Raw genomic sequence first — 23,561 nt, 5'->3', positions numbered from 1 at the left:
AATGAAGAGAGTGTTGAGCTCCTTTTAACAGAAGAATGGGATGGCGATAAAAAGTGTTAGAGAGTTAGACTCAAATACTAACTCTGTTGTTATATCTTCAACAGAAGTTGTTGCAGACTTGAATTTATCTTCTGTTGAAGATATAACAACAGAGTTAGTATTTGAATCTAACTCTCTAACAAAAAGGGTAAGCCAAGAGGATGAAGGCGGCCGCGTTGGAGTGATAATTAGGATGGGCTGAAGCAGTGTTTGTTTTGGGTTGGACATGGGCCACACTCCGACCTTGTGCTAGGCCCAGAGGCCCATAAGGATAGCCTTTGGCCTTTGCCCATGGGAACCAACTTTTTTATTTATCTTTTCCTTTTATTTTTCGGCTAAAACTACCCTAATTTTGGTGGATATATATATAATGGGTTGTCAGGGATTTGGAATACCTCTAGCTTGTTTTGTAATGTTTTTACGGAAGGATTTCTAAAAAATTACTTTAGCAAAAGCAATAATAATAAAATAATAATAATAATAATAATAAAAGATAATTTTTTTCTCCAAATTGGGTGAGAGATGTGTTCAATCTAATCTATTAAATTGACGTGTCCTCAAAGCATGTGATTCTCATGTGCATTTTTAAATATACACAATGTATATGAGAATCTCATGCTCTATTCGAAAAGTGCACGTGGGAATTGAAAATGCACATAATACCCCCTTAGTTTTTGTTGTTGTAGAAGTACAAACTAACGAGAGGCTTTACAATGCAATAGTTATATTCAAACCATATATATTGAAATTAAATTCTCAATTGTAAGAGAGCCCTACACTGTAATGAAAAAAGAAAAACCCAATATTAAAATCTCCATGGAAAACATTTAGAATAATGCTATAAATCACATTTTTATTCCACAATTATTATACGTAGACAGGCTCATCCAAACATTGGATCAATAATTGTTTCAAAAAAAAATTTAATAATTGATTGAGACAGCAGTATATGATAAAAATTTGTTTTATAACGTTACTTAAACACTTAGACAATCGAAAGATTTCTCGACTATTAATACAACCTTGCTTACCATACACGTCCTTCCATTTTTTAACTCAATTCTTATGGAAGCAAATGTTTTGATGGGGTGTTTTTGTGGGTCTAGCCTAATAAACACTATTTCTTATTAGGCTTTATAGTGCCAATTTTTCTTTTCCCTTTTTATTTGGTACTGCATTAATAAATATAAATAAAATATAAATAAAATAAAAACTTATAATGTAGAAAGATAATGTTTGAGATAAGGGAGTTCAGTGGTTTCGATCTACGTGGCATGAGGAGTTTCCTAAGTTGCTCAAAGAACCCAAAATCTTTTCCTTTTTTTAAAAAAAAAAATAAAGGGTGTCTTGAGACCTCCCAGTAAGCATTTAATTTGAAAACATATAGAGGTTTCTTTGCGTATATAGTTAACATACAAAAAAAAACATTAAACTGGCATGGAGTTAGAAGATTCTTAATCGATTAACAACAAAAGTTTTTTTTTTTTTTTTTTTTTTTTTAAGTAAACGTGTCACAATTATTTACTCCTTCGTTTTTTTTTCCTATCCTATTAACTAGGATGACAAAGAATCAAATTATCACTATATTTATTCATTTTTTTTTACTTCTCATTCCAAGTACAAGATAACCTCAAGAGGTTGGAGTTTTTTTTTCTACCAATTAGGGCCTTCCCTTTACCACCTCCATGGGGATGGTGTACATGATCCATTACTACTCAAAAAGTGAATATATATATATAAAAAGCAATAAAAACAAAACAATGATGTGATGTAATAACAGTTTTGTATGCATAATCTTATTTAATTTCTTTCACTTCACTTGTTTAAAACAGAAACTCGGTTAATAGATATATTTTGAGTTGACACTTCTATCATATAAGGCTTATTTGTTTGCTACTGGAAGCTTATGGTTCCAACCGACTGAAAGCCTATGCTCTCAATCTTGTTACTATTAAATCTTTCATGGGAGTCTAAAGTCCTATTTGCAGCCAATCATTACTACGACATTAGTATGCTAAAAATTTAATTTATTTTTGTATGAAATGAGACATACTAGCTCCATTAGTAAGTTAGTATATATTATAGGTATAATATGTATAATATTTTAAAAAACATATGGATAACATAACAGCATATTTAATAAATATGAATAATTTCTATTACACTATTTATAAAATTCAACAAAATATATATATATATATATATATATTATTATTTTGGTTACCAATTTTAATACAAACTCTAATAGACTATTTATTAAACTTGATACTTTAGTTAAATATTATTTTTTAATATATATATATATATATATATATATATATATATATATATATATATATATATATATATATATATATATATATATATATATATATATATATATATATATATATATAAACAAAAGGAGAAGAGAGAAAAAAAAACATTTAACAAAATGTTCAATGTGCTACAATAAACTTTCGTATTTAAAAGTTTACTATAGCAAAATTTTCATTTTGAGCGGCCTGTTGGAGCATTAAAATGACTCATAATAACTATTATCAGCTATTTAAAGGCTCTGTTGGAGATGCTTGGTAACTTTTTTATAAAAAAAAGGTAGCAACATCTTTAGTTTTTTTGGTTGTTTCCTTTACATCAATTGATGGTCAAATCGCTACATTTTGCAATAATATTGTAAAAAATAACGGTTGTTAAAGAATAGATTAACATGACAATATTTGAAGGGGAAATGATATTTACACTTTTTGTGCAGAACAACTACACTCACACAAGACACATTCGAATGGGGCTCACACACTGGACCCCACCCCAATGTGTCTTGTGTGAGTGTAGTTGTTGTGAGGGTGATGTGTAAGTATCATTTCCCTATTTGAAGCTACACATAAAAGGGTGTTATTTAGGGATTTGATTCTTGTACAACACCAATACAACAACTGTACAACAACCCCTCACATGAGGGTGGACCCCAGTATGTGAGACCCACCCTCATGTGAGGGATTGTTGTACAGTTGTTATATTGGTGTTGTAAATCTAACATTTTCCTGTTATTTAAGCTAAAAAGAAAATGACAATGCCACCATAGGCCAAACACACCTTTTTAAATAAAATTGCAAAAAATATCCCATTTGTAAGGGTATTTGTAAGAAATGAAAGTTTTAAAACTTTGAAAACAAATTAATGTTTTCAAATTCCAGGCAATTGAGATGCATTTTTTTTTTACCAATTACAATTTTATAAGCTGAACTGCTATTTTATTAAACGCTTAACTATATTTTTTACCAATTACATATTCATTAATTGCATTTTTAAATCACTACATTTTCAAACATAAAAGAAGCGGGAAGCCTAACTCTGTTCCTAACCGGTGTACAAAAGCCTAACCCGATGTTTCACAACCCTCCAGGCCCGAAATGAGTTGGTTGCGTCCGAATCAAACCGGCCCAAATCTCAGGTAAACCGCAAAGTCCAAACCCCAAAACCCAATCCCTTGAACCCGTCTCCTTCTTCCCAAAACCTCCCCAAAACCCTTCCCAGCCAATTCCAACGAAAAAGCCAGGTAAAACCCTAATCACCATGCAAGAACAAGAACAAGAACAGAATCAAGAGCCACAAAACCAACAAGAAGAGCCGTTCAAAGATGGCTCCGACATTTGCCAGCAGCTCATGGACCGCTACGCCAAGTCCTCGGCCCCGCAACACCGCCACCTCGTCGCCACTGCAGCGGCAATGCGCTCGATCCTCGCCTCCGAGTCCCTGCCCCTGACTCAGTCTGCCTACTTCGCCGCGGCCATCGACTCCGCGTCATTTAGCGATTCTCAGACCCTGGACCCCACCGCCGTCGCCGCGCTGTTGTCGTTTTTGTCGATCGTGGTACCGCTGGTGCCGCTGCAGGGGATCTCGGCGCAGAAAGCAAGCGAGGCGGTGGGTGTACTCGTGGGATTGGTTGGGAAGGAGAGGGAGGGGCTTGCTGTGGCGAGTGTGAGAGCTGCGGTGAAGTGTTTGGGGGTTTTGTTAGGGTTTTGCGATTTGGAGGATTGGAATTCTGTCAAATTAGGGTTCGAAACGTTGCTGAATTTCTCGGTCGATCGACGCCCCAAGGTATTGATTCCTATTTGAGTGTTTATGTGTATAGAATGCGGAATATGTTGATTAATTAGTGCAATGATCGTTTGTAGAAAATTTTAAAGCAAGTTAATAAGTGGTTTGTTGATATTTTGATTGCTTCAATGCAGGTTAGGAGATGTGCTCAAGATTATCTTGAGAAGGTTTTTACTTCTTTTAAAGGCTCGGCTGTTATCAAGGCAGCGAGCAAGTTGGTACTGTTTTTGCTTAAAAATCATATGCCTCTCGCAGTTAAATTAAGTGGTTTGAGAGCTGTAGATGGGTCAAAAGATAATACCTCGATGAAACCCGAACATTTGGAGGTTCTTTATGTGTTGGATGTAGTGAAGATTAGTGTTCCATGTCTCCTGGAAAAAGTTAGTTCAAAAATATTGTCTGAAATACAGAAGCTTATGAGCTCAGAGTTCTCTGTGCTTACAAGGCATGTTCATAAAGTTATTGAGGCATTTTTTGAAACATCAAGAATTGAAGTTGTTGTTCCGGAGATGGATAAAATTGTAGTTTCCCTTGCTTCGTATGTCTCTTTGGGAGATAGGAATCCCTTGGACACTGTTATGTCTGCAGCAACCTTCTTAAAACGTGCTCTGGGTGCACTTCATGACAGAGAATCAAGCTCGTGGATTAGTAATCTTCCTCTAGTTTTTGGCTCTGTAGCAGGTATGGTACTTGTTACATATATTGGATATTGACACTGATGATGATACACCTATTGCTTTTGCATTGAATCTATAAATATTGCTTTTTTGCTGTCTCATCTCATGTTGTTAGTTGTGATTTTTACCCTTTTTTTTGTTCTTTTTAACAAGTAATAACCTAATGAAAGAAGAAGTTTGCGGAGGATATACATAATGTCCTCCTTGAAATTACAATGTAAAGCTTATTATAGCAATCATCTTTCGCATATCTCGCTCATCCAACATGGCATGAATCACTGAACCTACACTCAGGAATAGTAATGCTAAAATTCACAGAAGAAGCTGTTCATGATTTTTTTACATATCACCCCCCCCCCCCCCCAAAAAAAAAAAAAAAGAAAAAAAGAAAGAAAGAAAGAAAAAAGAATTTGGGGTAACTTCTGATTCATGTTGCCAACACTGATTAGGTCTTCTAACTTCTGAGGCTAGCACTGCATCACAGGCTTCAAGTATATTGAAAGACTTGCTCAGCCATCATGTGGATCATAAATTTCTCTTGACTCATGAAGATAAACCATTTGACGATGAACATCAGGAGAGCATGGAAGCAAGCACAATTAAATCGATATGTGCTGTCTTTGAGAATGCCCTCAGTGCTCATAATGGAACGCCAAATGAGCATATTTTAGGGGTCATATCTGTTTTGTTCATCAAACTTGGTATGTACATGTTTATTCCCATATTCTCTAGTAAAATCTTTTGTCTTTTGTCTTTTTTTTTTTTTTTTTTTTTGCCTTTTTCAGTTAGAAAATTTCACTGAGTTCAGTTAATAGATTGTGAAATAGAGAAATAATGCATATATAGATTCTTGTTGATCTACTGCTTTAGTCCTCTGAGTTCATTGAAGTAATTGCTGAATTGTTAGTTGCACACTCTAGGCATTCAATATTGGTTGATCTACTTGCACAATTCATCAGGTTTTTACATGAGTTAAAGTTTGTTTGTTTGTTCATGAGAGCTGGATATCTTGTATTCTCTTGAGCTGTATTGAGACTGAATTGCAGACGAAGTTGATGTCGACCTGAATTAAAACGTGATGAATCGCGGGTAATGGTTTTCTTAGACTATGCTGGCATAGCTGGAATTGTTTGGTCAAAAGTTCTTGATCAGCATCTTTATTCTATGCATATGAAATGTTCACTTTTTACTATTCTATCAGTATGTACAGCCTTGCCTTGTTTCATGCTTTTATGTTGACTATATTTTGCTTATGCTAGGACTTCCTTGTTGCTATCAATTTGAATATTGGATACAATCTCTGCATATTCTTGGTTAAATGTCTAACTTACCCCTCATCTCTATTCAATAAAAATTTATAATGTCTGATATCTCTTAGAATTTGCTTTACTGATTGTAAGGTGTTAAAACCTAAGGCTGACCAACTCAACGCAAACCTTTACCTCTAGAGCTTAAGACAAAGTAATTCTACTGGAGTTTAATTGGGTATCATTACTATAGAATCTGGTGATACAATATATTTTACATGATAAAACATATGATGTTCATTGTCCAAATTATCCAATTTAACATATAGCAAATCACATTATATCTGGATGTTTGATATTGTAAACCTGTTATTTCTCCTTGAAACTTTGACTTTATAATTGAACATAAGAGGGCTTAGGTCAATAGTAGAAGTTTGTACCTTGTTGCATTTTTTAAAAGGATATTATAACCTCTTTGTGATTAGGGGTAATTACACATTGCCTCATTGTCTTTTCATAACCGTTACTGAACTTTTCTTTGATTTGGAGTAAAATAAATTGTCATATTTTCTGTTACAATAGATGGATTCTTCCCACATGACATGCATATGCTGCACAGGACATGAGAGTTAGCCCTTGGTTGCCCCTCTAAATTGGCAGGCACAGAGCTATTCCAAGTCCAATCCAATTATAGAGCTGTTTTGTTGCCCTTAACATTAATCTTTAGGCTTCACTTAGGATCAATTGAGAGCTAAGTTTTGTGTTTTAAGTGACATGTACACGTCACATGGGAGAGTCTGTCGATTGGAACATAAAATATGACAATCTCATTTTACTCTAGTGGAATGTTAAGTGGCTTCCTTGAGGACAAGGAGGTATGTTGTGAATGCCCTTTTTTTTACAAGTAAATGCAATTTATTAAAAAACACAAAAAGACACAATCCAAATACAGATGAAGTATAATACAAGAGAAACACCTAGTTCGCAGGAAAAAAAAGAAAGAAAGAATAGCATGAAAGCTAGAGATATTTAAGTCAAAGGTAGCTGTCCAGTGATAAAGAGTCTTGAAGAAAAAACAGTTTAATTCCGCCACCATCCATTCGTGGTCTTCAAAACTTTGATTTTCTAACCAAAGATTTTCTTCCATCATTTAGCTACTATTTTTTTTAAAAGGGCAATCGCAAATACCCTATAAGAGTAGTTTTCCTACTAGGTTCATTTTTTAATACCGAGTTCCCAATTATTTGTTTATAGTGTGGAGTTTTTGTGAAGAGTATAACCATCCATTTAAGTAATCTTTTAGTTTGCCATTGTTTTTTTTTTCTTTTTCTTTTAATGATCTCTCTCCCCTTTCCTCTTGAATACTTCTTGTGTACTTAGGGGCGCCTTTACACTTTTAATGCTATTTGCTTTTTACTTATAAAGAAATGATCCCTCTTCCCCTTATCTAGTGTATAGTGGTTTTAAAAATTGAATTCTTATGAAGAGAATGTTCTTGCTATTATGTCTTGTCTTAGTTGTGTTTTGTCCCTCCTACTTCTGTTTTTACTTTTAGGAATACTATGAGGCACAACAAAATCTATTATATATAGATATGTGTGTGTGTGTGTTTTAGGACCAAGTGAAAGTCACGAAATGAGCTTCCAACTAATGTAGATCTTGATTTTTTTTTGATAAGTAAGAGAAATTTCATTAAAAGCGCAAGAAGCGATCAAGTACATATGTGGTATACAAGAACAGTAATTAAGAAGAAGAAGAAAACAGTATAAGAAAATCATTAAAACTAATCACTAAAGGGGCAAGGAACACAGCCGTCCAAGAGAACAAAGAATAAAAAAAAAAAATGAGCTCCTCAATAGTTTTTTCTTTGTCCTCGAACTGTCTATCGTTGCGTTCCCTCCACAAGCACCATATAAGGCAACATTGATTTACTAGACTTTCTACATTTTTAAATTGTGCATGTCTTGTTCAGATCTACTTTGCAGCTATTTGTGAGCAATATTGGTAATTTTAGTAACATACTACAATTTCTTATGATATTATGTACTTTTGGTTGCAGAGAAGATGTCATATGTCTTTATGAAGGATCTAGTGCTTAAACTTGCCGACTTGATTCTAGCTAATGGGAGCACATCCAACACTAACCATGTAAGTTGGTGGATTATCCTTTTAAATTTCACCATATTCATCTGGCCAACTCAAATATAAAGTCTCTATGGTTTTGTTCTCATCCACCTGAAACTGACATTTTGGGGACACTATCATCACCAAGTCTAATTTGTTTTATGACCTTATAATGAACTTGATTTTTTTTTTTTTTAATAAGTAATCAAGATATCATTAAAAGCAAAAGGGACAACTCGGGTATACATGAAGTACACACGAGAAATACTTAACTAAAAGAAGAAAAGAGAACATGGAAATCCTGAAAGCTAAGCACAAAGGGAGGTAAAAACATAGCCATCCAAGTATACAAAGTAATAAAAAATAAGGACATAAGCTCCGTCAACGTCCTCTTGCAGTCTTCAAAACATCTATCATTGTGTTTCCTCCAAAGACACCAAAAAAGACAAGAAAGCACCATCTTCTACTTGGCAAAACTCTGAGTGGTACCACCAGGCACTTGTTCACCAACAAGCATACGAATCAACTACTTTTCTAGGCATAACCCAAAAAAGTTCAAAATGACTGAAAAACGCGCTACATAATGCACAAGCTACCTCACAATGGAGAAGAAGATGGTCTACAGATTCCCCATCCCTTTTGCACATACAACACCAATTAACCACAACGACATGCCTCTTCCTAAAATTGTCCATGGTAAGAATTTTTCCTACAACCACTGACTAAGCAAAAAAAGCCACTCTCAATGGAACCTTGGTCCGTCAAATACTCTTCCAAAGAAAAGGAATGCCACCATTACGAACAAGGACATTATAGAAGGAGCTTACAAAGAACTACCCGTTTTTAGAGGGCCTCCACCATAGCTTGTTTTCAGCTTCCTGTCTTACTCTAATTGACTACTAGTACTTATGATTCTTGGCCTTTTTAATGAAGTTTCCATCATGTTATGTTATCTGGGTGAAAATGGTGTGGAATGGCAAGATGAAGCCCTAGGATGTTCTTTGTTTGTGGATCCACTTGGAAAGAAATTTGGGATTTTGCTATCCTTAACAGAGATTTGGTACATCTAGCAGAGTTTCTAAATATTTTACCCAATTATTGGATTGTAAATTGTTATCAGCTTGAGCAATTCAACAGATTCAATCTTACCTCAACTATAATCTGGATCCATAAGGTTCTTTATGCATGTGATAAGCTGTGTCATTCTCTTTTGCACTTTTGCTTGGACTTCTCTTTGTGGTAGGCTTACAAATTTTATAGGTAGCAGGCAAATGTGTAAAGTCAAATTGGTTTCTATTGGTAGTTGGTTGATATCATTTTTTTAATGAATTTTTTCTTGATACACAGCTTCGGGATTGTATTGGATCCGCTGTAATTGCTATGGGACCAGAGAAGATACTTACACTTTTGCCTATCTCCCTTCATGATGATGATTTCACTTGTATGAACATTTGGTTGATACCTATTTTAAAAGATTATGTTGTTGGAGCATCACTGGGGTACTATATGGAGCATATTGTGCCTCTTGCAAAATCCTTTGAGCGGGCTAGTCATAAAGGTATTCCTCAACTTTGTAGGGAATTCCTATCCTTCATTTGAGTCTGGCATAATTTCTTTTGTTTCAGTAAATCTTTTCATTATCATGAGATTTGGAAATCAAAGTAGTTATGCATGTCTATATATGTCTATATTGCTGTCACTTCCAATCTCCATAATAGTGCCTTGCATCAAGTAAGCTCCTTCATATTTTCTTTACTATTGCTTCTTTTTTTTTAAAAAAAAAATTATGTTAGGAAGTGCCTATAGTTCAAGGCTAAAACTCTCGCTCTTCCCCCTCCTGGCCCCTTCTCCTCAATGCCTTCTCTGTTTTGTGGATCCAAACCTCATATTTACCTCAAGGCCCTTGCTAATTGTACTTTTTTCTTTTCCTCTCATAATGCTTTCCAGGCTTTGTTTCTGACCTTTGGTAATAAGGTTGTTAACTTTTGTAGAAAAAAGTTAACTATACTTTCTTTTTTTCACAATGTAGTTTTCTTAATCTTATATGCAGATTTCTTATGTTTGATCTGATTATTGTTGCCCCCCCTCCCCCACCTGATGTCCTCAATAATTTTATGTAAAATTTTAAATTTCTTGCATCTGAGGGTGATGAAGATTAGGGTGGTTTTGCTCTCTCACTCTATCTATTGTGCCGTCATTGTACTTATAGCTCTTAGATGAAGTTCTTCTTACTTTGGCCACATTCTATTTTGGTTACTGGCTTGCTGCATCTTTTTGTTAGTTAACTGTATCTCATTCATCTTAAAAAAATATGCATTTGTATTTTCTGTCAGTTTTGGACATTGACTTGTTTGGGGAGCTAGTCTTTGTTGGGAAAACAGTCAAACTATTTATGAATAAATACATTGTTTTAGCAGCAATGATTGTAAATTTAGAACCTTTTTGAAGTAAAATAAAAAAGGTTTCTCAAATTCTTGTAAATGACGCATACTTATCAAAAGTAAAATAGAAAAGGTCCATGTAAAAAAGTATGCATAAGACTTTGTATGCACTTATGTCTTTGTATGTATTAATAGTTTTATTTGTTATTTAAGTACTCATTATCAAATAACTATTAAACTTTTAGTGCTGTTTGTGTTTACACATATAATGCAGAGATGGGTATTTGTGAGGAAAGACATAACTAAGGAGATGCTTAGCAATCAGAGTAAGAAGTTTTGAAAGTATAGATGACTGAACTTCAAAGTTCAGTTGTTACATGCCTTGAATCTTGTATATCTAGGAGAATTAGGAGAAACTAAATATGATAGTACAAGGGGTGATTGGTGCTCTAAGGAGGTAATGGGGACATTTGTAGTGGAAGTTTGGAAACATTTTAGAAGGGGGTGGGACAAGTTTTCTAAATTTGTCCAATTTGAGGTGGGAGTTGGGTCAAAAGTTAGTTGTTGGCATGATATTTGGTGTGAGGATAGACCGTTGAAGATATCTTATCTGGATTTATGTAGTATTGCCAGAGAAGAAATATTGCCCAGAGAAAATATGCGTGGGTGGCGGATAATATGCAGTTTTAAGATTGGATTATTCAATGAAATGTAATTTTTACCAGACCAATTCAAGATTGGGAGGTGGAGATGGTACTCTCTTTCTTCGAGAAGTTGTATTCTTTCCAGTTAAGACATGGAGAGGAGGATGGAATAGGTAGGAGCCCTTTCAAAAGGAGTAAGTTTGAAGTAAAGTCGTTCTATCAAGTGTTAACTATCCAGGATGGTCTTTCAACCTTGGATGAATACAGTAAGGAGAAAAAGGAAGCCATAACGTCCACCTCCCAATCGTGAACATCACGGAAAAATCTGACCTCCCACTGATAGGTGCCACTTACCACTACCAAATGGTCTTCTACCAAAGAATCCTTGACACAAGCTATATCATATAGAACTGGAAAGGCTTCCTTGAGGGACATCTCTCCACACCAAACATCATCCCAAAAACGAATCCTCGACCCATTGCCCAAGATAAGTCTGGTATATCTACAAAACAAGCTCCACCCCTTCCTAATGTTCTTCCAACTCCCCACACCGTGAGACCCAAGGGGAATTAAGGAACACCAACCAGCCCTAGTAGAGCCATACTTCGCATCCACCACGGATTTCCACAGAGCTTCACTCTCATAAGCATAACGCCACAACCACTTCCCTAACAGCGCCTTGTTGAAAATTCTCAAGTTTCTAATGCCCAAACCACCTTCTGAAATAGGAAGACAAACCTTGGACCAACTGACCAAGTGGTATTTGAATTCGTCGCCTATGCCCCCCCACAAAAAGTCACGATGCAGCTTCTCAATGCGACTAGCAACACTGGAGGGAATAGGGAATAGAGAGAGAAAATATGTAGGAAGGTTGGAGAGAGTACTCTTTATAAGGGTAACCCTACCCCCCTTCGACAAATACAACCGCTTCCAGCTAGCCAACCGCCTCTCAATCTTCCCAACAACTTCGTCCCAACAAGACTTAGCCTTGAAAGGAGCTCCCAACGGAAGACCAAGATACTTTATAGGAAGAGAGGACACTCCACAACCCAATATGTTGGCCAGACCGTCCATATTATCCACCTCACCCACAGGAACCATCACAGATTTGGCCAGATTAATCTTCAATCCTGACACAGCTTCAAAAGAAATAAGAAGCATACGAAGATAATGGAGTTGATCAGAATTAGCCCCACAAAAGACTAAAGTATCGTCTGCGAACAATAGGTGAGAAATGTTAATAGCTTCGCTGTTGCCAGAACCCACAGAGAACCCTGAAAGGTAGCCCTTTTGAACAGTAGCGAAGAAGAACTTACTAAGAGCCTCCATCACAATAACGAACAATAGAGGTGACAGAGGATTACCCTGCCTAAGGCCACGAGAGCTACTGAAAAAGCCGGTTGGGGAGCCATTCACCAGCACAGAGAATCGCACCGTAGATATACAGTGCGCTATCCAAGAGCACCATCTCTCCCCAAAGCCACATCTTCTCAACATATACAATAAAAAATCCCAGTTAACGTGGTCGTAGGCCTTCTCAACATCCAACTTACAAAGTAACCCTGGTTCGCCGGATTTGATTCGACTATCCAAGCACTCATTGGCAACAAGAACTGAATCAAGAATTTGCCTGCCTTTCACAAAAGCATTTTGAGGGGATGATATAATCTTCTCCACCACCTTTTTAAGTCTATTTGCAAGGACTTTTGCAATGATCTTGTACACACCACTAACAAGACTGATAGGACGAAAGTCCTTAAGATCCACAGCCCCAGACTTCTTCGGAATTAAGGCAATAAAAGTGGCGTTAACACTTTTAACAAACTTGCTTTGAGAATGAAAGTCCCAGAAAACCCTCATTAGATCTGTCTTGATCACATCCCAGCAATCTTGGAAAAACGCAAGAGAAAACCCATCTGGACCAGGTGCCTTATCTCGATTCATGCTTTTCACCACCTCAAAGACCTCCACCTCCTCGAAAGGAAGTTCTAAAGAAGAGGCCTCAGCTGCATCCAAGGTGTCGAAAGCAATATTATCCATTCTAGGTCTCCATGGGAAGGGTTCTGTAAAGAGAGACTCATAGAATTGAGTCACATGTTCTCTGATAACCTGCTGGTCGGATGAAACAGAGCCATTGATGGAGAGCGACTCTATGGAATTAGACCTCCTGTTCGAGTTAGCAATCCGGTGGAAGAATTTAGTACATTTATCACCCTCTTTCAGCCACAGAACCCTAGACTTCTGTCTCCAACTAATCTCTTCCTGCAAGGTAGAGTTCTCCAGATCTCTGATGACCGCACATTTCCTCTCCTTTTCTTCAGAAGATAAACCTTGTTGTTCCTCCAACCTATCAAGAGTACATAACTCTTCCATGTGCAATTTTTTGCGAAACTCCACATTGCCAAACTCCTGTTCATTCCATCTCTTGAGATCAACCTTTAAGGCCTTAAGCTTTTGAGTGAAGATGAAGCTAGGAGAACCCTGGAAGCGATAAGACTCCCACCAAAGCCGAACCCTATCCACAAACCCTTCCGCCTTCAACCACATATTCTCAAACTTGAACGGTCTGGAGCCCCATTGAATGCCACTACAATCCAGTAGGATAGGGAAATGATCAGAACACAATCTAGGAAGCCTTTTCTGAATAGACCCTGGAAACTTGACCTCCCAGCCTGGAGAGACAAGAAATCTGTCAATACGAGACCAGGAGGGGTTCACCTGATTATTGGACCACGTGAAAGTCCCTCCAGCGAGAGGAAAGTCCATGAGGCCCTGCTCGAAAATAAAGTCAGAGAACTCCATCATAGCAGCGTTAAGGCGACCTTCCCTAGACCTTTCAGCAGGAAAACGAATGACATTGAAATCACCCCCAATACACCAAGGCATCTCCCACCAAGAAGCAAGGCCAGCCAGCTCGTCCCAGAGCAGTCTTCTGACAGAGTCAAGGTTAAGACCGTATACCCCCGCGAAGGCCCAAGTAAAGTCATCGGCAACGCTCCTAAAAGCACAAGCAACAACAAACTCCCCCACATACACATCCAATTTCTCAACAACCCTTCTATCCCACATGATAAGAATACCACCAGAGGCCCCGCATGAGGGTAAGTAACACCAATCAACGAAGTGACATCCCCAAAGACGCCTCACTAAGCTGTTGGAGATGAACTCCAGTTTGGTTTCTTGCAAGCAAATAATGTCTGCCTTCCATTGTCTAATTAGGTTTTTAACTTTCAACCGCTTGCTACCCTCATTTAAGCCCCTGACATTCCACGATAGAATTTTTGGCTTCATAAAATACCTCCAATCGCCCTCCCTTTACACCTACTCTGAGAGCTGCTTCCGCTTCTCGCATCATAATTAATAGAACAGGATAATCTATTAAGTTCTCTATTGAACTTGTTGCCCGCTTTCAGAGAAGAACCCGTCTCCTTTTTGTCATTTTCAGCAAGGATAGCCTCAAACACGGCTGAAAGCTAATTCATTGGAATATTCATTGGAATGTTCTCTTTACGCGGCAATTACAGGACTGGGAGTTGGAGATGGTGCTCTCTTTCTTCGAGCGGTTGTACTCCACTCCGATTCGACAAGGAGAGGGTGACAAGTTAGTTTGGAACCTCTCTTCAAGGAGCTATTTTGAAGTAAGGTCATATTATGAAGCACTTAGTCGGAAAGAAGGTCCATCATTCCCGTGGAAGAAGATATGGTGTGCTAAGGCTCCGACAAGGGTGGCGTTCTTTGTATGGACTGCAGCTTTAGGAAAAATTTTGACTCATGACAATCTACGAAAGAGGAATATTGTGGTTATTGAGTGGTGTTGTATGTGTAAAAAGAAGGGGGAGTCTATTGATCATCTGTTACTTCATTGCGACACCGCCCGTGAGCTTTGGAGTTTTGTGTTTTCTTTGTTTGGAGTTGAATGGGTCATGCCACAATCGGTGATGGGTTTGTTGACTACTTGGGGTGCTTTTCGAGGGCATGGCCTAGCAAAAAATGTTTGGCGTTTAGTTCCTCACTGTGTTTTGTGGAGCATTTGGAGGGAGCGGAATGCGAGGCTTTTTGAAGATGTCGAGACGGTAATGGTGGTTTTAAGGAAGCGTCTTCTTAACACGTTATATCTATGGATAGCTCCCCATCTTTGCCACCTAGGTGTTTCTACTTTTGTAGACTTTCTTAATTTATTAGTTGTTCCTCCTGTTTAGGGGCTCTCTTGTATACTTCCCGTGTATTAGGGTTGCGCCCCTCTGCGCTTTTTTATTGAATTTTAAATTACTTATCAAAAAAAAAAAACACGGCTGAAAGCTGACCTTCATAGCCATCACACGTGACCCCCACCGACTGGCTATACTCCAGAATCGCCTTCAAGAAGTCCATTGGAGATTTTTTACCGGAGGAACCCCTGAAATTATCACCCGGACAGCAGCACAAAGGAGCCGGCTCTTCCTCCGGGGGCTCAATAAGCTTCATTCCATTCGAGGACCCCAAACCGGAAGGGGAGAAGAGAGTAATAGAGGCATCTTCAACTTCTAACTCCGAGGGATAAAAGCCCGAAGGCATCAAAGGATCCAACGAACTCCGACCAGCCCAGACAACCATCACTGAGTCTGAACCCATCCGAGCTATGGCAGGGACTTCCGGAATTTTAGGTACAACCTCCAACCTAGAACCGGGTAGCTCAGACCCGTTATTAAGAACCAGCTGGGATGTTACACTTTCCAAGGCAGGGACAACAGTCAGCCCTCCGGCACAGAGCAGTGGTGGGCATATGCCGGTGTCCACCACGTTGATGAGTGGCCCGGGACCTAACTCCAACAGCTTGGAGTAGCATGCTGGAGTTTGGATATCGAGAGGAGCAGAAACACCACCGTCAGTCTCTGTGTATCCCTCAGACTGAACCGCACTCCTGGCTATACCCTTTTCTTCCTTTTCTTCCCTTGTATCCGCATCTATGATAACAGAACGAGACCCCCTCTCTGGCCTGGAGGCAGACTCGACGCATGTGATCTCCAAAGACGTGATCGTCGTAGGAGGAAGACAAAACCCGCCAGAAGTCGACGCTCCTTCCAGAACCTCTTGACCAACGGAACCCGACACTGCCATCGGTTCTGTTACTGTAGGCGCTACTATAGGCGTAGCCCGATCAGCCGTTGAAACACTTGGGTTGGGCTTAGATTTCGGAACCCAAACTGTCCTCTGCTGTTTCTTCTTTCTGTTCTTTTTTCTCTTCCGCCTGTCACCATTGGGCTTGAAGCCCGGCCCAATCAACAGCAGCCCATCACGCACACTACTCAGTGCTCGGTCCACCTCATTTTTCAACTTCTCCAGCTGGCTCTGCCAGAGCAGCAGAGAAGGTAGCGTGTCTTTCCCTCCAAACTTCTGAAATCCGTCGCTTTTATCACCAAAGGAGTAGTCTGACTTGCCTTGGAAAACAACATGGGACTTTGCTTCCGATATAGGAAAACTCCTGTCCCCCTGCACAGTGTCGAAGGCATAACGGTCATGATGGTCTTTACCCAAGAGGTGCTCCGGCTGAACCTTCTTCAACCCTTCCTCCTTCGGTCGGCGAGGACCTGTGCATAGCACTTCAGCGAAAGATGGTGCTTTGTCTGTGGTTGAACCAGTAGCAGCATCAGTGCCGGCTCCATTATCGTGAATCCGCTCCATCGCAGGCTGAGGTCCAGTCCGTGCCGGCACTTTCCCTGCTGAGACTGAGAGGAAGTCCCTGGTCTTACCCAGCTCAGCCAAGAAACTGCTCCATCCCCACCCATTCCGTCCTTCAGCAATGTAAATAATCCCTTTCAAACCTCCCAAGGCATAGGCTGCTACTTCAATAAAACTTCCAGCTTTGTTGCCTCCTCGCCTTACAATGAAGACCTTGGACCCCTCCCTAAAAGACCTTACAAAATCCTTCCCTGTAAACCTCAGCACACTCTCCAGGGTCGAGAGCAACCATCCACAGCTCTGGGCACCAAGCAGAACGAGCCCTGAACAACTCCTCCTCCTTTCCTCCACTCTTACCACCGAGGCACCTTCTAACACCGAGAAGACAAACGTCTTGGATTCCACACAGCACCACCTCTCCATTCCTAATCTACTCTAAAGATCCTTAATAAAATTAACTAATCTAACAAACATGATCTCTATTCTCTATAGCATGTACAATGAACTACAATGAAATAGAAAAGAGCTAGAAACATTAGTACACATGAAACACTTAACCACAAAACATTCAACAGCTAGACCAAGCTGGTTAGCATTTAAACAAAAGATATTGGTTGAGAGAGTATCTGACTTGAAGGCGCCTTCACGGGTGGCGTCTTTTTGTGTGGACAACAGTATTAAGGAAAATCTTGCTGCTTGATAATTTGAGAAAGGAGAATGTTGTTGTTGAGTGGTGTTGTATGTGTAAGAAGAGTGAGAAGTTCATTGATCATTTATTGATTCATTGTGAAGTCGCGAGCGAACTATGGAGTTATATTCTTAATTTGTTTGGCGTAGAGTGGGTTATGCCGAGACGGGTCATTGATTTGTTGAACAGTTGGGGTGGTCAGGTTGGGTGCGGTACAATTATGGAAGTATGGAGGCTGGCTCCATTGTGTTGAATGTGGTGTCTTTGGCATAAGATGAATGCTCGGAACTTTGAAGTTGTAGAAACATCGGTGACGGAGTTGCGGAAGATTATGTTTAACACATTACATATTTGGATAGCTGCACATCATAACTTGCTTGTTTCTAATTTTGCAGATTTTTCTTTTGAATTTTTGTTCTTTTTCTTCATATTAGGTGTTCTCTTGTATACTCCATGTGTACTATGGTTGCGCCCTTTGTGCGTTATTATTTTATTTTATTTTTTTTTTATGATGAGGAATCCCCCCAAGGCAGGGCCACTTTGTGTACCCACCCATGTCAAGTAAACTTCGGATCTATGTAAAGCGCCCCCTCTACACAGATCGGGTAATATTCCGATTTCACTGGCGGGCTGGCCTCAAGGAATTGTTTGCATTCAAGGGGATTCGAACCTTAGATCTCATGGGATTACCTCAAAGACCAATGTCCTTACCACTTGAACCAATCCCCTTGGTGCTTTATTAATGATATGCAATTATATATGTGTGTGTGTGTGTGTGTAAGACCAATGTCCTTACCACTTGAACCAATCCCCTTGGTGCTTTATTAATGATATGCAATTATATGTGTGTGAACCTAATTCATCCTTCATCCTCTGTGGCCCACTAGATCATACAACTTTCATGGAGATGTCATGTCTTCATGAGTTGCCTCAATGGTCCAAGCTCATAAATCATCCTTTTCTGCCTAATAGCTTGTTGGCAGGATCAAATGCTTCGTCCTTTGATAGAAGCAAGGAATACATGAGGAGTTCAATTCTTCAAACATGGCATTTTCTCAAAAGTTTGTATATTTTATTTTGTTTGCTTTTTAACATTTGAAAATAAAATTTTGTCTATATGGGGAATAAAAGCAGCATGATATCTATAATCTTCGCTATTAGTTGATCTACAGAAGGTAAGCCGAGATAGCTTGGGCCGCCACTCATCTAGGGCACACTGATTATATAGTCCTTGGTGCTTGCTCCTTGCTGCCAGGCTCTCTTATAGGTTATAAAGTACATGATGAAACATACCTTATCTCCACCCTTCCTAAAGCTTGAGCTACCAACTTCTTATGCTATATACCGAGTGCGAGTGGACTTGATGTGTCAAATATTGTGCATTTATCAATTCCTATTTCTAAAGCCTCTGTTATTTTTGTAGTAAAACTAAATTAGTCAGTAATTGTGAATCTTTGGAGTGAGGTTTAATAATTTCTGTTCAAATCACTTTCCTCCTCCTTATTAACAATTCATATTTTTGTATCAATATTTCTATTTAACTTTAATTTATGATGGCACACAATTATACAATTCATCGATTTACATGTGTAATTTTCTCTATTTACTTCTCTTCTAGTAAAAAAGTTGGCAATCAATCAAGATCTGCAGGCTTATGCGCATGACCTGTGGGGACTGCTGCCTGCTTTTTGTCGCCATCCGACTGATACTTACCAAAATCTTGGACCTTTGACTGAAACATTAATTCGTTTTCTAAAGAAGGACTCCTTTATGCATGAAAGTATTGCTGTTGCCTTACAGGTGCTCTCTCCTTCACAATCCTTGGAGTCTGAGTGCATTTATTTTGGGTGTTAATTTGATTTTTATTGTTTTATTATGTCATTAATTATTTGGTCGTTTATGCATTTGTTGGCTTTTTGTTTAGGTTCTCGTGTCTCAGAACAAGAGTGTTCTTAGCACTAGAACAGATGCTGGTGAATCAAATTCATATGCTATAAAAAATTCTGTGTTAGACTTTGGAAATGTACCCACTTATTCAAAGAAGACAGCAACCAAAAACATCAGGGCTTTGACATCATGTTCGACAGAGTTGCTTATGGCGCTAACAGACTTATTTGTTGATTCACATCCTGAGAAGCGCTCGTATCTAAAGGTTCTCCATTTATCACTCATAGAACTCATGTTGAATGTTTTGATAGATTTTCTCTTGGTTTTCCTTTTCCCTAATTAGGCAAAAGTGTCGGTACTTTTTTTTTCTTTTGATAAGTAAATAAAGTTTTATTGAAAGCGTAAGGCGCCCCTAAGTACACTGGAAGTATACACAAGGAAACGCCTAAAAAGGCATAGAAAAACGAACAAGAAAATCAAAAAAGCTAATCGACAAGGGTGACAAAAAGGCCACCGTCCAAAAATACAGCATACGAAAGAAAGAGGCAACAATATTCTCCAAGGAATTCTCCATGTCTTTGAAACATCTAAGGTTTCAAGTGTCGGTACTTATCCAAAAATTATTTGGTTTTCCTCCACTGTAGTTACAAAAAGCTGGACCCATCTTGAACAATTGCAATTTCTTATACAGTTTTGTGTGGCTTTGATTCCCCTTTTACCCTTTAAGTCCCTTTTTTCTCATTTTTTTGGCTAGCTGCAACTTTCTTTTAATGGAGAAAGAACTGATACTACTTAGAGACAAAGGTGCCAGTTATTTCAGTTGTGATTGTACTATGTTGGTCTACACAGATCCGTTTTCTACCAACACTGACTTGCCAACCTGATGGCTCTTTAGGCAAACCTGCCAGGTGCCCAGGCCAGCCTCTATATGCTGGGTTTTAAGAGAAGCTAAACTTAGTAGTTGCTTTCTTTTAGGGAATCGGAGCTCAATAACAAGCCGTTTTTAAAACAACTATAGATTATAGAACTACCCTTTGTGATTGACCTAAGATGAAGCAAGGAGATGCAATATGTGATTTTTATTTGAATACGAGTATATAGGTCACCAAATTAAAAATGCCAACAGTTGTAATAATTTTTTTCTTATATATATATCTTTTAGACTTAGTATCAATTTTTGAAGAATTTTAACAATTTTTTTTTTTTTTTTTTTTTTTAGATTTGTTGGTTGATGCTTTTCTACTTTCTGATATTTTTATTGACAGTATTACATATTGACTGATATCCAATAATGATATCATCATATATCTTTTGTTCTCATTTTCTCAGGATGCCATTGGATGCTTGGCTTCTATTACTGATTCTTCTACTACGAAAAATATTCTCATGTCGTTATTCAAGAGATTTCAGTTCGTAGATGCTGAGGGTGAATTTGAAAAGTTGCAGAGTCATAACCAAGCGTTGATTGATAAAGAACAAGGCAGTTTAAATAGTACAGAGAAATATGTTCAGAGGTAAATTAGAGTGTTTGCTTCGTATAAAATTTTGTTATAGGCCATATGCCAAAGGTTAACATTTAAAGTAACTCCCTTCATCTCAAAACAAGTGTTTTGATTCTACATGGTAGGATTATTAATCAAAATTAAAAGATCAAATAAACTTAATAAAATGCCCTTTATAATAACATTTTTTTGTGCATTTTGGAAATAGTAAGAAAGTATCAGCGTAAGTGTTTTTCACTTTTGGAAAGAGGATATTTGTTTTGGGATGTCCCAAAAAGGAAAGTAAGAAATTTAAATTGGGATGAAATAGAGCATATTTTAGCAATAAATCCAAAAAATATAGATGTAGTGCTCAGTTTGCTATCATTTCTACTGCTTTAAGACGTTTAAATTGGGATGAAAGAGAGCATATTTTAGCAATAACTCAAAAATCTAGCTGTAATGCTCAGTTTGCTGTCATTTCTACTGCTATTACTATAACTAGTAATATTATCTTTGTTTTGGAAAGAATTCTGTTCAAGTTATCCCTTTGGCTTGGAAAGAATTCTGTTCAAGGAGTAATGGGGCTAAACAGACCTACAAAGGTTTTCCATGAGATGTAGTTTTGATCAGATAGGATTGTCCAACTCTTGTAAGCATGGCATGGCCGCATGGGATAGCCCCACTCGAGATTTGTGAATAAGTAGTTGATTGACGATAACAGAGTTCCTTGTCTTTGTGCTCCGTCATTTGGTTTTGGGTAATTTTATCACATTCTATGTTATGTATCATACTGAAAAGTTAGAAAAATGGGAGTTCTTATGTTCATTATTCTTAGCTTATGGGAGTTTTGAGTATTCATTATTTTCGGCTTTTGTATGTTTATTTTGTTATTTGCCTTTTCATATATATCTTTTATTGAAAAAATAGAAGCACTTGAGGGTTTAATTTATTGCATTTTATAGTAGAACAACAGAGATTTGGTTCTTTTTTCTTTTGCAAATAAAAATTTGTTTGGAACTTTACATTGACTTAACTACTTTTTTTTTTTGTAAGTCATTTAATTAACTACTTAATAACATCTATGGTTTGCATTCCATAATTGTTAGAGTAATATGGTAGCTCGTTGATTTCTTAATTGTTTGTCTTACCATGTTTATAATAAAGATTTTTTATTTTTTTTGATAAGTAAATTTTTTTTTATTAAAAAGCGTAAGGCGCCCCTAAATACACCGGGAGTATACACAGGAACAACCAAAGCCAACTCACAAAAGGAAAAATCCAAACAAACCCACAAGGATCAACCCTAAAACCCGACATCCACAATGTACACCCATAACACCAAGAGCCCAAAAAACAGAAGAAAACCCCATCAAATACTCAAACCTGCCCCGAAAGCATCCCAATCCAACAAACCCCCCAAGACTCACAAGAAAACCCGAACAACCCTCCCAAAAAAACACCCACAACCCAAAATACAAATGAAAATCAAACCCAAAAACAAAGCAAACCCAAAATACAAGAAAGCAAACCCGAAATACAAATGAAAAGCCAGAAGAACAATTAGGAATTCGTCTTGTAAATATGGGAAAAAGTTCGTACTAAGCACTACCCTCTTACCTCTCTTATGAAGGAGTCTGCACTGTAATAGTCTGTTCTTGGTACATTTTCATCAACTTGCCACAGTAACCGTGTTTTAGGAGTTGTTTTAGACCTCCATCTTGATGGCAAATGTGCGACCTATCATAGAAATAAAAACAATCTGCAAGTAGAAGTGTACATAATTGCTTCCATTTCAGTTAGTATAAACTATACAACGGTTTGTTATTGCATTCTCTGCTAGCATCAGCATTGCCCTAGTGCAATCATTATGTATTCCAATTATCAGACCATTTAATTGGTACTCTTTGTTGCAAGAGAGTTTGGCTAAATGGACTGAAGCATTCTATTCTGTATATTTAGCCCCATCTTCCAAAACCAAGTATTAAATGCTATGCATGTTTGTGAACTTCAAGGCAGTCGTGTTAGAAGAGGTAAAAAATAATGTTTGATGACTTGGGAGTCTATGGAAATGGTAGAATATTAAAAATTGAGATTGTTTCTTGGTCATAAAATAGATTGACAACAGAGCCTGTAGTCATTTAATTATAAGACCATCTAGTTTTCTGTTTGTTGCATGAAGTTTGATCAAATGTGTCATATTTCCCTGGCCTATGAGTTTGTATCGAAACCAACTTGCTCATTTACTATCAGCACCCTGTAGCAATTTGAGTCCATGCAAATGTTTTAATAAACTAGAACATGAGTGTGTTAGAACTTATGAGCATGTAGGATTGTACCACTATTTAACTTGGTATCGATGAAAATGAAAATGTATAGAAAGTTTAAATGGTGCTTTTTCATTTTCCGGTTGTAAAAAAAGATTGATGTAGTTTTTTGTTAATGTTGTTATTTGTTCAGATGTGTGATACTGGAGCTAGCGTCGTCTTTTGTTGAAGGAGCGAAGGAGGATCTTATTGATCTAATTTATAAATTTATTGCACACACTTTTCAGGTATATCATTGAAACTAAATACCTGTATGACACAATTTGCTTTAATACCAATCCTGTTACTCCTATGACCAGTAGATGTAGTC

At 37.7% G+C, this 23,561-nt stretch overlaps 1 protein-coding gene across 1 annotated transcript in view; it reads left to right on the top strand.

Moving 5' to 3' along the window:
* The first annotated feature begins 40 nt into the window (after positions 1-40).
* Positions 41-23,561, top strand: part of LOC133873179 (ribosomal RNA-processing protein 12) — a 30,748-nt gene continuing 7,227 nt past the window's right edge. Inside the window, exons 1-11 of the mRNA XM_062310908.1 lie at positions 41-153; positions 2,792-2,889; positions 3,491-4,137; positions 4,272-4,818; positions 5,264-5,515; positions 8,121-8,209; positions 9,533-9,743; positions 19,175-19,356; positions 19,481-19,708; positions 20,773-20,957; positions 23,385-23,478. Of these exons, the coding sequence (XP_062166892.1) occupies positions 41-153; positions 2,792-2,889; positions 3,491-4,137; positions 4,272-4,818; positions 5,264-5,515; positions 8,121-8,209; positions 9,533-9,743; positions 19,175-19,356; positions 19,481-19,708; positions 20,773-20,957; positions 23,385-23,478 (2,646 nt within the window). The remainder of the gene's footprint in view (positions 154-2,791; positions 2,890-3,490; positions 4,138-4,271; positions 4,819-5,263; positions 5,516-8,120; positions 8,210-9,532; positions 9,744-19,174; positions 19,357-19,480; positions 19,709-20,772; positions 20,958-23,384; positions 23,479-23,561) is intronic.

The sequence above is a fragment of the Alnus glutinosa genome, chromosome 7 (genome assembly GCF_958979055.1).
Source record: "Alnus glutinosa chromosome 7, dhAlnGlut1.1, whole genome shotgun sequence".
NCBI lineage: Eukaryota > Viridiplantae > Streptophyta > Magnoliopsida > Fagales > Betulaceae > Alnus > Alnus glutinosa.
Note: the sequence above shows the minus strand (reverse complement) of the source record. Positions and strands in the feature narration are given on the sequence as shown.